The sequence below is a fragment of the Dichomitus squalens genome, assembly GCF_000275845.1.
Source record: "Dichomitus squalens LYAD-421 SS1 unplaced genomic scaffold DICSQscaffold_4, whole genome shotgun sequence".
Lineage (NCBI taxonomy): Eukaryota > Fungi > Basidiomycota > Agaricomycetes > Polyporales > Polyporaceae > Dichomitus > Dichomitus squalens.
This window is the reverse complement of record NW_006766886.1, coordinates 1474301-1488297: the sequence shown is the minus strand read 5'-3', so window position 1 is coordinate 1488297 and position 13997 is coordinate 1474301. Positions and strand designations below refer to the sequence as shown.

The 13997-nt window shown below is 55.0% G+C and overlaps 4 protein-coding genes across 4 annotated transcripts; 2 read left to right on the top strand and 2 right to left on the bottom strand.

The window, feature by feature from the left end:
- Nucleotides 1-59: 59 nt before the first annotated feature.
- DICSQDRAFT_153089 (peroxysomal citrate synthase) lies at nt 60-2907 on the bottom strand. Its single transcript, XM_007362651.1, has 18 exons — nt 2692-2907; nt 2459-2631; nt 2391-2403; nt 2170-2337; nt 2023-2108; nt 1875-1968; nt 1584-1823; nt 1502-1522; nt 1434-1447; nt 1335-1380; nt 1213-1284; nt 1149-1161; nt 1041-1093; nt 854-959; nt 699-723; nt 509-627; nt 297-394; nt 60-228 (listed from the first exon to the last, which is right to left on the bottom strand). Exons 1-18 carry the CDS (start codon nt 2784-2786, stop codon nt 177-179), a joined length of 1488 nt encoding a protein of 495 aa, XP_007362713.1. The 5' UTR covers nt 2787-2907; the 3' UTR covers nt 60-176.
- On the top strand, nt 2897-3954 carry DICSQDRAFT_144635 (uncharacterized protein; the record flags this gene model as incomplete). Its single annotated transcript, XM_007362650.1, has 5 exons — nt 2897-2984; nt 3178-3222; nt 3278-3373; nt 3441-3577; nt 3661-3954. The coding sequence occupies 5 exons, from the start codon at nt 2897-2899 to the stop codon at nt 3952-3954; spliced, it is 660 nt and encodes a 219-aa protein (XP_007362712.1).
- An 800-nt stretch (nt 3955-4754) lies between these two features.
- Nucleotides 4755-6462, top strand: DICSQDRAFT_80738 (alcohol dehydrogenase). The gene is made up of 8 exons (XM_007362649.1): nt 4755-5228; nt 5282-5330; nt 5402-5454; nt 5511-5527; nt 5584-5923; nt 5979-6054; nt 6115-6270; nt 6321-6462. Exons 1-8 carry the CDS (start codon nt 4928-4930, stop codon nt 6355-6357), a joined length of 1029 nt encoding a protein of 342 aa, XP_007362711.1. The 5' UTR covers nt 4755-4927; the 3' UTR covers nt 6358-6462.
- A 743-nt stretch (nt 6463-7205) lies between these two features.
- Nucleotides 7206-13193, bottom strand: DICSQDRAFT_52465 (P-loop containing nucleoside triphosphate hydrolase protein; the record flags this gene model as incomplete). The annotated part of the gene is made up of 13 exons (XM_007362648.1): nt 7206-8670; nt 8728-9182; nt 9242-9854; nt 9901-9990; nt 10053-10194; nt 10249-10410; nt 10466-11198; nt 11253-12257; nt 12306-12464; nt 12519-12685; nt 12736-12834; nt 12892-12951; nt 13004-13193. The coding sequence occupies 13 exons, from the start codon at nt 13191-13193 to the stop codon at nt 7206-7208; spliced, it is 5340 nt and encodes a 1779-aa protein (XP_007362710.1).
- Between the last annotated feature and the right edge of the window lie 804 nt (nt 13194-13997).

Here is a 13997-nt window from a genome sequence, read left to right as displayed (position 1 = left end):
CCTCCACAACCCCGGCAGCGGCCTCCGCCTCGCCGCGCTCGATGCCAAGTGCCATTAATGTGCCAAGCCGCACATCCGATCCATATTGATTTTCCAAGACCATCCATGCCAGCGCACGAGCAACACGGGCACAATGCCCGTACACGACGAACATACGATGTACCAACTACATACGACTACAGCTTGCTTCTCTCCTTGAACGTCGCCAACATCGTACGCTTCGTGATCCTGGTCGCCCACCTACGTGTTAGCATCGTCCATCACCTCAAACGCATCAAAATGCGTCCACCACTCACCCTCCGTGCTCGACCTTCGACGGCGTCTGTCGCAGCCCCTCCACCGCAACACGCTCCTCCGCGGGGACGTAGTCGCGTTTTCCCGAGCCAACGTAAACCTGCACGCGAATCAAAAGCAACGACCACCACGACCGCAATTTGCAGCCGCCGAGTCACCCGTTGAATTAGTAGCGACCCAGGGGCGGGAAAACGTCAACGCTGCCACCACGTACCTGCCGCGGGCGCCAGATCTTGACGCCGCCCTCCTGCAGCATCATTTGCCGCCAGTGTGCGAGCCAGCCCACCACACGGGGGACCGCAAAAAGCACCGGGAAGAAGTCCAGTGGGAAGCCTGTTACACATAGCGCGGGGGGGCGCGCTTTCAGTTCGTACCCTCGGACGCATTCCACGCTGCAAACTCACCCATCGCGCGGTAGATGAGGCCGCTGTCGGACGTTGTTAGGCTGAGCGCGCGGCTTCCGCTTGCGGTCGGAGAAATCACTCACCTCCTGTGAAAGAACGTGTTCGGTCAGCGACCGTCACAACACCGGTACTGCGAGGCGGGAAGACGCTACGCACCAGAAATCCACGTTGGGCGCGAGCTTCCGCTTGATGAAGTACTCGTCTTTCATCGCGGCGTCGTGAAGCGCCATCGCCGTCTCGAGGAGCGCATCCTTGCCAGTGCTATAATTGGAGGGCGTGAAGATCGCGCGGTTGCTGTTGGCATCCTCATGCGCGGCAGCAAGCAGCGAAGGATGTGCTTACACCTTGAACACTTCGTCCGCGGTTTTCCGGACGATGAAGGATCGTGGATCTGACTGCAACGCCGTCACGTCAAGGTGGGCGGTGCGCTAGCAACAAGCGCAAACTTACGGTCTTGTAAACGCTAAATACCATATGAACATACGTCCGTGTTCATGCCGGTGGGATAACATACCGATGACCGAACCCAGACAGCGTCTTTTCGCGCTTCTTGACTGCTTCAATGAACGCTGGTACGTTTTCCGGGCTAATGAATCGTAAGATGACACCGGGTGCGTTGCAGGCGCATAGTCGCACCTTCCGATAGATATGAGCATGCGGATAACGGCCTCGTTCGCGCCACCTATATACCAAATTAGGTGGTATTCATTCACTTGAAGTCAACTATGAGCTCACCATGCAGAGGGCCGCTGGGAAAAGGGATTCACGTGAGTTCTAGCAGGATGTACAGCGACAGCACGTACTATAATGAAGCACATCCCGCACTATGGATTGAACATGGATTAGATTTGATTACGCGGATGTAGCGTGAAAGTGGGAACGTACGCAATGGCGGAGTAAGGGTCTACGAGCGAACTGCCTGTCTGCAGCACGGTTGTGCAAGACGCGTTCAGCTCGTGGTCAGCATGGATGAGGAACAGCACATCAAGTGCCTTCTCCAGAACCGGGTTTGGAGTGTAGTTCTCTTCACCCAAGTGGTCCATTTGGTATAAGAAGGAACCCGTGTAGCTCAGACCGGTAGGGGGGGTGACGAAATTGCGTCCTTGACGGACACGGTAAGCCATCCTAGGAACTTGTCAACAATCTGGATTACACCCTCGGTGGACGATGTCTTACGCTGCGAGAGTGATGGACTTCCCAATGAGACGGTATATTTGCCTGTCCATGGTCGCAAGCGACGCGGCATCTCCCTTGGTATAGAGACGTTGGCCTGCGATCGCACTGTCAATGCTCGGCTAGCTGCACAAATGGTCGGCTCATGTACCTTGCAGAGAAGGGTTGGCTTCGCTGTAGTATGAGCCAAGCATTGCGAATGCACTCGTCAACATGCTCATAGGATGCGCATCGTAGCTAACAGGGACGGATGAGCACACACGGTCAAAGTCTGATTCTCTCTTGCGGTCTCACGCACCGGAAGGACCTGAAGAAGCCTTCTGAATCCGCATGCATGACGGAGTGCCGCATCACTTCACTCTCAAAGAAGCGGTGCTGCTCCTTGGTCGGCAGGGAGCCATAGATGAGAAGGTACGCGGTTTCCAAGTGCGATGACTTGAGTGCGAGCTGCTCAATGGGGTATCCTCTGTCCTTCTGTAAGTTTTCCTGAGGCCGCTCCCTGGAGACTCCTACTCTCACCTATAGCGGAGGACTACCGCGGGCTGGTAAGCACCCACACACGAGGTTCCAGAGGTAGGGAGACGTACCGCCGGCCTCGCCATCAATGTACGTGATCTCGCTGCGAATGACGGCGGTGTTCAGGAAGCCCTTGTCCTGCACACGCAGACCCTTCTCCGTCTCGTTCTCTTCACGCTCGCCCGGCTTCCGCGGAGAAGTCATGGACTTGAAGGCCGTCGCGGAGATCGCATTGTCCTCGATACTATCCCCTCCTCCTTAAGCCCGTCGCAACGCAGGGAGCTTACGATGAGGTGCGACTCACGGAATGGTATACACTTTGCCAGTGCGGTTGTCGCGAACGGTCAAACTGTCCTGAGGTGCGCCTTCCGGCAACGATGACGTTGTGGGTCGGCCCATGGTGGTCGTAGCGTGAGGCAGTCGCGGAGGGAGAGTGTCTGTACGCAGGCGTATGTCCCCAAGGAGTGTATATATGCGTTAGGAATCCGAGTTCCGGTCCCCAAGTATGTATGAACGTCAGCCTGAACTGGTGGCACGATGCCGAGAGAGATGGGCTGGGGAGTGGTGGCAGCGTATCCGAGCCCGGCGAATTCACATGTCCCTCCTTGACGCGTCGACCGCGGCGTCGTGGTCACGAGGGACGCGCTTCTGTTCCCCGCCACCTCCGTGTTTCCTCCTCGTGCCCGACAGCTTGCTGCATCTCCGTGTCCGACAAGCCTTCCTGCTAAAAGGTCCTCACAATGGCTGATTCAAGGCCAGAATCTTCTGACTATAACTCAATCTTTGGCAGTGGACAAGAATCCGATTTCTAAATGGGTTCCTGTTGCTCTAGTACGTCTCGCCCAATCGCTAGCCATCTCGCGTGTCTCAAGTGTGCAGTAGCTACATAGCCTTTTCATCTGATGCACTAATGGTCCCTATTGTGATGCTACACCGACACAGAGCTGCAACGCTTAGCATGGCCGACACGCCGCCACCTCCTCGCCGTATTCATCTTCAAGGGCACACCTACGGCAAATCCCAAGACAAACGCACCCGTGTTCTCTATCGGAGATCCAGTACCTTCGACATCTACCTCGGCCTCTTCCTCTATGGCGGCAAGGGCAGAAGATAGCTTCAATGGTGCTCTCCACAGCGCGAAGGCGTTCGGCATCGCAACACTGATGGTGGGAGTCGGGGCTGCTGGAACAGTGCACGGAGCGAGACGTGCAGACAGGGAGCATCATTTTTTTCCGCTGCGTTGTCTCACGCAAATACTAGTTCGCATTCCCAGAAGACACAGGAATTCGCGAACATGATGCGCGATGCCATCTTCAACCGATTGCCTAGTTTATCTGCCCGCATACACCGCCCACCAGAGCTGAGGATGGAGACACCCAATTGTTGCCAGACCCTCATGAACATTCCTCGGCTTTATTGGACGTCGCCGAGGAGTTCGTGGCGAGAAGCGGAGCGACGATTCAGGGATGCATTTGACAAGCACGGGTTCTATGGCTGGGCTGCTGCCGCGATTCATGAGTTGGAAGCTGAAGGGCGAAGAGAGAGTGAGAAGAGGGGTCGTGTATAGTGCTGCTCGTGAGTTTGCACATCTATTTGGCGTACGCGAATGATCTCCTCCAAACGATCTCCACTCAACGCTATGGGATGGTCACCGAGTGATGGGTACAGGCTGTTCGCGACCTCGAGTCGTACAGTCTCCTTGCGTGGCGGGCACTCTGGCAAGAAGAAGAGAAAATAAAATTTGCCTCGAGACTGCTATTTCGTGCACCGATGCCTGGTTGGTCAAGAGGCAAGCAGCCTCAAATCAAAGCCGTCCCGAGCTCACTGCGTGCATTCCGAAGACGTCGGGAAAATAGGAGGTACTCTTCGCGGATGAGCAACCCACTGTCTTGACTGGTTGCGCAGACCTCTGAACGATCCAATGCTCTACGTAGAGGAAGCGTTCGAGAAGCGACTGCTTGAAAGCGTTCTTGATTGCTCCTCTCGGATCACCCCACCAGACATGGTGAAAGTCGCGCCAACCTGGGACAGCGGTTCAAGCAGTCCATCCATCTCGATAGGATTGGGCCTAGAGGAGGTCAGGAGCGTGATACCGGTGTGGGCTGGGTTGCGGCCGATATTGATGGCAATGGGTAAGCAAAGTCACCGTGAGGGCGGACGGCGTGGAGAGGGGAGACAACCTGAGGTGGACGTTTACTCATGATTTCCAAACCGTCCAGAAGAGCGCCTATCGTCCCCGCGGTCGCTCTCAACGGTGTGAATGGGCGTCGGGAGGTTCTTTTTGGCATCCAAACCACCATGCATGCGGTCTATGTCTATGCTCCACGAGCATCTGCCTTGTGCGCATCTCTAGATGTCGGCTTCATTGCGGTTTGTGGCCGGCTTCCCCTCTTGATCGACAGTCGCTCATGCAGCATGACCGGGCTCGCTGAAAGACCGACCCGGTCTGAGAGGCCTTAAGTACGCGACGGCGACTCCTCGTCTCAAAGCCCCTCTCTTTTCCTGCCCCTCGGTAGAAACGCGAAAGAAACCCGATCGCCATGGCTCCCTCTACGTACACCAGAGTCACCCTCCAGGAGCGGCCTCCGGAGGAAATCACCCCGACAACCTTCAAGCAGGAGACTGTGCCATTCGATCTGAAGCCAGGCCGGGGTCAAATCCTCGTCAAGATCCTCTACCTCTCTTTGGACCCCGCCCTGCGTGGATTTATCAAGGACCAGCGTAGTTACATGCGCCCCGTGCAGATCGGGGAGGTCATGCGCGGGCATGCGTTTGGAGAAGTTATCGAGGCGGGTCCCGGCAGCAAGTACAAAGTCGGGGATATCGTGGAGGGGGGTTTCGGTGAGCATGCAGCGTTGTGAGACAGGATGTAAGAATGACGGTGGTCGGTCCAGGCTGGACGGAGTACGGCGTGTTCGACGACAAGGTCGCGGAAAAGATCGAGTAAGTCATCACTGCATGTGTATTCCTTGGTCTGCCCCACTCCCCCGGAGCTATGGTAACCTCTTGGCTAGGCACCAGCCGGGATTGGATATCCTCGACTTTTTGGGCCCCCTTGGTACGACAGGTACGTACGATACACTGAAGTCCCCGCAGCAATTGCATACTAACGATGCACGGTAGGTCTGACCGCGTACTTTGTGCGTTCCATGCGTAACTAGCCTGCGTTCTCATCTGTTGACGCTTGTCATCGCAGGGGCTCCTCGACGTTGGCAAGATCAAGGCTGGCGAGACGCTCGTTGTCTCGGGTGCGGCGGGTGCGACAGGGTCTATCGTGTGCCAGATCGGGAAGAAGAAGGGTGCCAAGGTCGTTGCGATTGCCGGATCCGTGGAGAAGTGCCAATGGCTCGAGAAGGACCTCGGGGTCGACAAGGCCCTCAATTACAAAAGCCCGTCGTTTTATGATGACTTCAAGAAGGAAGTCGGGTACCTCGACGTCTTCTTTGATAACGTCGGCGGCGATATCCTGAACTTTGCACTCACGCGCCTCAACCAGAAGGCGAGAATCGTGCTCTGCGGTGCTATCTCTGACTACAGTACGTCTGCGTGTCCAAGCGCTCACCTCAGGACTGAACATTCATGTTTCACTAGACAAGGCAAAGCCAAAGGGCCTTTCGTCTTATCTGAACCTGATCTCACAACGTGCGAGAATTGAGGGTTTCATAATGTCTGCGTCACCTCCTTCGTGCTGATATTCCCCTACTGACATGATGCCTACGTGTGTTAGCCTTGATTATGCGCCTCGCTACGCCGAAGCGAGGAAAGAAATCGCGGAATGGCTGAAGGAAGGCAGCCTCAAGCGCCGCTTCCACGTCGTCCAGGGCCTGCAGAACGCCGCCCAAGCAATGAACCTGCTCTTCACCGGCGGAAACACTGGCAAGCTGTATGTCTCGTTCTTGTTCTTGTGTGTCCCGAATCTGACACGCTGTGCAGGGTCGTCCAAGTATCTCAGACGGCGGCGAAACTGTAACGTGATGTGCATAGAATATGTGACGAGCCACCTGTTCTACCTATCCCGACGCTGTGCTGGCAGGACGTAAGGCAGGATAATGCAGCCTATAAACCAATGCTTTCACCAAGGCTCCCCCGCCAGCAGGAACGGCTTGTTGTACAGGAGACTATGTAGCTGACCCAGCCCCTCGGCTATCCAGCGGTCTGGGCAACGTGGACCGACACTCGTTTGGCGGGCCTCCAAGCCCTCCAAGCCCTTCTACGGTCTTACTCTTGACCATCGTTGAAGAACTAGAACGCTGCAGCAGTATGTGACCCCAGATGATAACCACGCGCAACGTCGAGAGTGGTCTTCCGATGGTGCGACGTGTCGTCGTACTCATGCACCATAGACAGCGTTAGTCGTAGATGTGAGTGCGGGTGGTAACTGTCATAGACCGATCAGATCAGTATGTACCGACTCGAAGTTAACTGGTCAACATTGATTCAGTGTCAGAGAATGAGGCCGGACGCACGATATGATCCTCTGACGACTCGACTCCAAAACTCTGGCAGCCGCGGACACGAGGGGAGGAAGGAGTTCTTCCGATGCCCGTAGCTTTCTGATGCTTGTGTGGGTTAAGTGGGAGAAGACGGTATGCCGCAGCCCCCAGAGGAGCAAGCCGCCTCGGTGGCTTCACCTGGCCACAGTTCAGATGCGCATGCTGGTAGAAGTGTTCCTGTTCGTTTACAAAGAGAACACTAGGTATGATGCGAAAGCATATGCACAGAGGAGTGACATGACATCGTCACACGAAAGCGAAGGCCAGTCAATGGAGAGAGCATCGGAAACGAGACGGCTGTGCATACGTAGAGAGATCGGTGCGTTTAAGCCCATATCTTGTGAAACTTCTCGTGAAACTCAGCTGTCAGCGCATCCAGGACCTCGTAGACTTTCCAATCCCTATCCGATACACCCGCGGGTGGCTTGACAGAACCATGCTCCGAACCATCGAGGTCAGGATCCCTCTCTGCTCGTGTCATGTTCGCGAATCCGCTGTCCACCTCCGAGACCGCATCGTCTTCCCCACTCCCGCTGTCGCTCGCCTTCTGAAGCAACTGGAACAAGCCGCCGCGGATGGACTTGAGCGTGAGAGAAAAGTCCTGCAGGACATACCACATCTCCCCATCGCGGAGACCATTCGCGGCATTCAGTGCAGCTGTCTGTCGGTGGATATAGAAATCCAGTAGATATGCGTTCAGCGCGAACTCCTTGCTATCCTCTCCGGGAATTGCGGTGAACTGGCACATGGACGGGATCGCATATTCGTTCAGGTATAGTGCCTGCCTGGATGTGTCACAGAGCTCTTTCACAGAGCGGAAGTTATCTCCATGACCGGACGTGGCGACGAAGGGCGAGCGGGCGACAGATGCGATTGCAGTGCTGCGGAGTTTATCAGTGAATGGTGCGGAAGGGGCGGTCGAGGACACAGGACAGATCGCTCGTTTGCTGAACGGTAGTTGCAAATCCCGGCCAAGCTCTTCCGCATGGCGGGACACGTAAGCTAGGGCATATCCAGTGAAGATACCCTTGATATGGTTCTCGTGTTCAAGTAGAACACTGCGAGCGTCTTTGGACAAAGGAGGGAGAACGACCATAGAGGGAGACTTCTTGACAATTGTCTGCAAGAATTCACGAGAGGCATATGTATGAGGGAGGTATCGACGACCGAAGAGATGTGAAAGGAGTATCATAAGATCGCGCTTTGCTCTGATAAGGCTCCTTTGATTGCAAATACGATGAAGGACGCCATGCCGCAGGAGAGCCACGAGAGCGAGGTTGCTTGGTTCTGTGTAGTACAGGTAGGCAGCAACGCCGAAGAGGTTGATAGGGTTTCCTCGTTCATCGAGCAGGCCAGAACGACGGAGGTAGTCAATGCTGAACCGAATATGGTGGAGAATTTGCTCCCGGCCAACATCAGAGACGAAGCTAACGTGTGGAAGGTGGAGGAGAGACTTGATAGCATTTCGGGCAACTGGAGCGTCGTTGGACCCTTGCAGCAGATTGAAGAGCCGCAGGACCATAGTCGACGTGAGCGGGAAGTTGCCGCCAAGTGAAGGAAGCTTCGAGAGTACGAGTCGCTGGCATCGGTCCATGGGAAGGCCGTAGAAGACAATTTTGCCGAGGAGATCGAAACCTCTCCTACCGGCACGGCCTGCACACTGACGATACATGAGGGCAGTGAGAAAGGGAGAATCGCCGCAGAACACGGAAGTCTTCGTCGGAGCGTTGATACCGAGAGCAAGTGTGCCTGTTGCGATCACCACTCGAAGATATCCTGCGCGATACAAACTATAAGGAGACAGAATTTCAGGTCTCCTCTCAAGGGCTCAAACATTGTGAGCTCACCTCTCAACGAGAGTTCGGTAATGCTTGTTCATTCCAGAATGGTGTACGCCTATCCCCCTTTGCAGGCACTTGAGAGCCCATTCGGGAGCGGACCTCCACCTCGCTAGGCTGCGGATCTCGTCGTCGAGGTCCTCCTTCGTGAACGCCGGCGACATGCCCGCGAAAGAGAACTGTGGCGAGGGATCGTCCGGATTGAAGGACGCTTCCCAGCCCTGTTCTGGCTGCGTCTCGGGAGTAGCATTCGCCTCGTCCTTCTCTTTCTTCACCTTCTTCAGCCGCTCTGCCTGGCGTTCGCGCTCCTTCGACTTGGAGACCCAGAATTTCCATTGCGTGATCTTCCTTCTCCACTCTGGGCTCGTCTCACGCCACTTCGCCTCGGCTCCGGCCAAAACCTCGAGAATGGTCTCGGCCATCTTTTCACAGACCTTGCGGTCGAAGTGGAAAAGGAGCGCGGGCTACGCAGCAACGTCAATATTCGGGCTCATGAGACAAGTGAGCACGCAGAAACACTGACCAAATCTCCATTGATATGCAGGTCTGAGACGAGCCCGATCAAGTTTCGGAAGAATGCGTCCGCATCTGGGATGAACCGCTGATTGACCTTGACGATGACGGGGTCGGATACGTGGCGAATGACCTGATTGAGGACCGAGTCTTGATCTAGAGGGTCTGTCGACTCGATCAATTCTGACACATGACCCGTCAGAACAGCCTCGTAGCGCAAAATGTCCCTCTGCTTCAGCAGAACACCCTTCAAGTCAGCGAAGAACGGCGTCGGGTCCAGTGAGCCAACATTGAAGTGAAGCCTGTCCCGAACCGATTCGAGTGCATGGTACAGGGACAAGCAGTCACCTGCTTCGAGAGAGAAGTCGGGAGGAAGATGACGTGCACCGAATGAGAGCATTGAGATTGGGTGAATGAAGCGCAAGCGGTCGCTCTTCCGATACTCTTGCAGACCCTGGAACTCCGCAGGCTTCTCCTTGGGCTCTATGAGGTATGTGAACTTGCGAAGGTGCGAGTACCTGTGCGGATGCTGGATGAACGTGTGCTTGAAGCCGTGAGCCTCTTGTACGGATGCTAGCCACACGTTGAATTTCTCCGGTTCTCCGATGGTAGCAGAAAGACCACTGTGAGAATATTAATTCTACTCTGACACATGGTGTATAATCTCACAGTAGGGGACAAGGAGCAAGTAGAATGATTTGCTCCCAGACCGCGCCGCCTTCTTGCTGACCAATGGTGTGGATCTCGTCCAGAATGATGCTGACAACACCGAACAATCCGTGAGTCTTTGATAATGTGTAAACCTCGTTGTACCGTCTTACCGCTTGATCCTCGGAGTCCAAGATCTCGCGAGAGGAGGCGAGAGAAGCATAGTCGCCAGGATCTCTGGAACAGTCACCAAGATCTGGCAGTTTTGCGGATTGTGCATCCGGTAGTCCCTGGTATGGATGGCCCAGAACGCCCCTGCAATGGTTGATCAGCGCTGAGAGTAGCATGGCTCCGACACGAAACACTCACTGCCCCCAAGGTCCTTTCTGAATCGAGCGAACACTTCGGCGGCGATCTGGCTAACGAGTGCCTTGGTGGGAGCTACGTAGACGACGATATCATCATTCGAGGACCTCAGGAGCTTCTCCATGGCGTAGAACGAGATGAACGTTTTACCCGCACTCGTCGGCGCTATCACCGGTCAGTGAGAACCGATTTGACCTATCGGCAACGAAGAGAGCCTTACCAACGACGAGGACCGATTCGTTCTGATCCAAACAATCCAACACCTTCCGTTGCCAAGCATCTGCCTTGAACGACACACGCGGGTCTCTCGCACTGTCCATGCTCCGATCCATGAAGTCACCGAAGAGCCTCAGCTGCCATACTACCGGGTCCTCTGTGATGCGCATCCACTTGTGTACAGGGTGCCAAACGCCCTTTGACTTAACGAGCTTCACGAAGCTGAAGTGCAACTTGCGGTCCTCCGCCGAAACCGTGGCCGCGCTCTCGAAGGCTTGGATGTAGTCGTTTAAGCCAAGGCATATAAGACAAGCGGCGAGTTTCGCGGCAGCGGTGGGGAAAAGATCCTCGGACTCATAGAGGTCCTTCACCATGCACATGATGGAGACGGTGAAGCGGTCCCGTACGGAAGCTGATTCATGATCGGGAACCTCCAGCCAGCGGCAGAACTCGAGGTGAATGCGATAGAGGCGAGACTCGACGGACAGCCAGCCATGGTACGTGCGCTTGTTGCGCATCAGATGCTCGAGAGCGGTGATCTTCGACGACGAGGAGGCGGCGGAGGAGGAGGAGTTCTCGATGACTGCCAGCTGTTCCTGCCACCAGGCAACGTTAGACCCGTCCTCTTTGGCTTGCTTCTGAGCCCAATAGGCTAGATGAATCTTGTCTGCAGAGGAAAGCGTCTCTTTTCCCTTCTTACCAGAGCCGCTTCTAGTGGGCGTCGTTGGCTTGGATTCCTACGCCGCCTTGATCAATGTGAGGGAGATCGACACGAAGAGATGACCACGTACCTCGATTCTCGAAGAATTAGTTGGCCGGGACTTCCTCTTCGCGACGCTCGGGATGACCATCTGCTGCAGGGGGGTTCCCAACGCACCCGTGAGAGTCTCCGCGTGCCATTGCAACTTCGACATGAACCTCTGCTCGCTCCGTAACTGACGCTTCTTCTGCCACTCGTTCAATGGCGCCATGCTGTTCCCGCCGCCGAGGTACGGAGGAAGGATAGCGCGCTTGTGGTTGTGCCAGTGCTGCGTGTCGCTGAAGACAGTATTGAACTCCAGATGAGCGGCACTTTCCTCGTCGTCTTCATCGTCGTCAGACAATGCCTCTGCTTCGACATTGACAGCGGCCAATTCCTCGTCAAACAGGCGGTGATGGAAGGGCAGAAGGCTGAGGGGAGGTGACTCTGTCTCGCTATCGTCCTGGACGACGATCGAGGCAGGGAATTGGCGACGGAGAGCATCATAGTCAGGAGAAGGAAGTTGATGGGCCACCCACAATTTCACCAACACACTCGACAGATCACAGCCAATCAGCGTCTGAAGTGGGGTGGTATGATCTCTGAGAATAGAATCCAAGAGGGAAGCGAAGATGCGTCCATCCAAGTCTGACACGGATGCGATTTTCTCGAGGGCAAGGAAGACTGTAGGAAGGAAATCGCGTGTCAGAAGGCCGACCAGTTCACTTGGTAAGATGATGTCAGGGATGGCTCGCTCTCGTAGGTCTAAATGAGGAAGGAAGAGCATGTGTGCGACGAAGACTTGGAGGAGGGCAGGAAAATGTTTCCGTTGGAGGTTCCGGGATCGCGAGACACCCCGTAATAAGAGGAGCGCTGGATTGTCCGAAGCTTCCGATTCAATGCGGCGTTCGAGAGGATGTATGGGGACCTCTGAGCGGGCGCAATTCTCGTGCGCAGTGAGCGAACTGGTCGCGATCTCCACAGCTAGCCAGAATGTCTTCTTGAAACGACTTTTCGGGTTGCTGTCGAGTCCTTGTTCGTAGACAAACGACATGATCTGTCGCGTGGTCAACCTACGTATGGTTCACAAACATTCAAAACGAACCTTGGAGTCTCGATATTCGGCACCGCGCAACATTGCAACCGACACGCCTTGAGTCAGAAGCGAGTACAGGAATACCCGTTGAAGTAGTATACGTTCAGCCGCAGCGATGGGGGACGAATCCATAACAGTACCCCCATCGCTTGTCATGACGAACATGGGCTAAAGAGTTGTCTGCATCGGACTGATGCTATTCAATGGGTTGAGTCTCCTCACCTTCCTCAGCCGCTGATATGCCAACCAAGCGGGGTCAAGCAGATCCGTGAAGGTATGCACCAATAGTTTCATAGATGCGAGATGGTTGAAGAGGATAGTACGGGCGAGCGAGCGAGAGCTGGTGACGTAGTCGTTTTCCCCGTACAGTAACGTCAGGAAGCGCCGCTCTACGAGAACATGTCAGATACTGGATCAACGGGACCAACTGCGGACGGACCGTGCCAGAAGACAATGTCGAAAGAGTCTGAGCGCATGGAAATCTGTTTGATCATGCATTCGAGAGTATAGACCACGTGTAGACACTGAAAGCTGATGTCTAGAGGTTCAATAGGTCAGATAGTGCATTCTCAGGACGAGTGCATATGAGACGAACCGTGCGTGCGGCCCAGCGCGAGCAGAGGGTCTTCCAACACCATTGCAATCAAGGCCTCGCCTTGGAGACAGTAAGTCGTGGGAGGACATAGCATTTCTACAGACCAGCGTACCATCTACGATGAAGGGTTCGCTCCCCGCGTAGTCACCGATCAGGTCCATCCAACGCCCCCGCCTATTGACCAGGGAGTACCATTGCGAGTCAAGGTAGTTCACGGCGGCCTTTGCGCTCTGGGTAGAGAGAGTGGGCTCCTCTTTGAGAGGCAATTGAGCAATGGCGGCGTCGAAGTCGTCGAGATCCATGGTCGTATGAGAGAGCGATGACCCGCTTCCGATGAGATCGCAGTGCTTATAAGCTGGATTGCGACAGGTCAGGGCCCCGAGGTGGGAACGTTTCCGAGGGGTGGCTTGCGGAAACCTCTCCAGTGAGTGCTGCGGTAATCGCCCACCAGAGCCTGGGAACAGAGGCTCGAAGCGGAGCAGCTACGGTCGAAATTGCGCTTCACTTCTATCTAAAAAAATGCAAGACAAGGTCTAAATGACCGTCAAATAGTCAGGATCCCGGTTTTTGATTCAGTAAGTCAACCGCTTCCTCATTGTGCTACGAGCAAGAGGGACGCGTGCCATTGTGGTGCGATGTCTTGACCTGCCTTCTACTCGACATGTTTGTTCTGTCAAAATGATCCTGGAATCCAGCGAGGTCAGTTCAGCTCGGTGTATCAAGAAGGGACATACATATCGTTTATCAGGACCCCGTCGCCTTCAATCAGTATCCGTGGCTGACTGAAGAGATCATGGTCGATCGTTCTGGTCATCTTTCGAGCCTGGAACGGCGGCCGGTATCTGGAATTCGGAGTGATGCTAGTCATAGGGCAGGGTCAGGCAGTCGTCGTTCGAGACTTTGAATCTGTAGCGTTCGATGGCGAATGACGTCAGACATTGTTGGGCGTTCGCATGGAGATCCTAGTATGGGTGCGGGGTGAGTGATTCACGTGCTGGGAACGGTGAGCGCATATGGAAGTCTTGCAGGGCTCACAGCTCAAGCATCCCGCTCGCCGCTCATCTTATGTCTCGCCATCGTCATCTTCCTCATCGCCCCTTCCGACG

Coding starts and splice junctions, on each gene's coding strand:
- DICSQDRAFT_80738 (XM_007362649.1), top strand. CDS start 4,928: ATGGCTCCCTCTACGTACACCAGAGTCACCCTCCAGGAGCGGCCTCCG. Junction 5,229..5,281: donor TATCGTGGAGGGGGGTTTCG/GTGAGCATGCAG, acceptor TGGTCGGTCCAG/GCTGGACGGAGTACGGCGTG. Junction 6,055..6,114: donor AGAATTGAGGGTTTCATAAT/GTCTGCGTCACC, acceptor TACGTGTGTTAG/CCTTGATTATGCGCCTCGCT.
- DICSQDRAFT_153089 (XM_007362651.1), bottom strand. CDS start 2,786: ATGGGCCGACCCACAACGTCATCGTTGCCGGAAGGCGCACCTCAGGAC. Junction 1,824..1,874: donor AAGTCCATCACTCTCGCAGC/GTAAGACATCGT, acceptor ACAAGTTCCTAG/GATGGCTTACCGTGTCCGTC. Junction 1,523..1,583: donor GACCCTTACTCCGCCATTGC/GTACGTTCCCAC, acceptor TTCAATCCATAG/TGCGGGATGTGCTTCATTAT.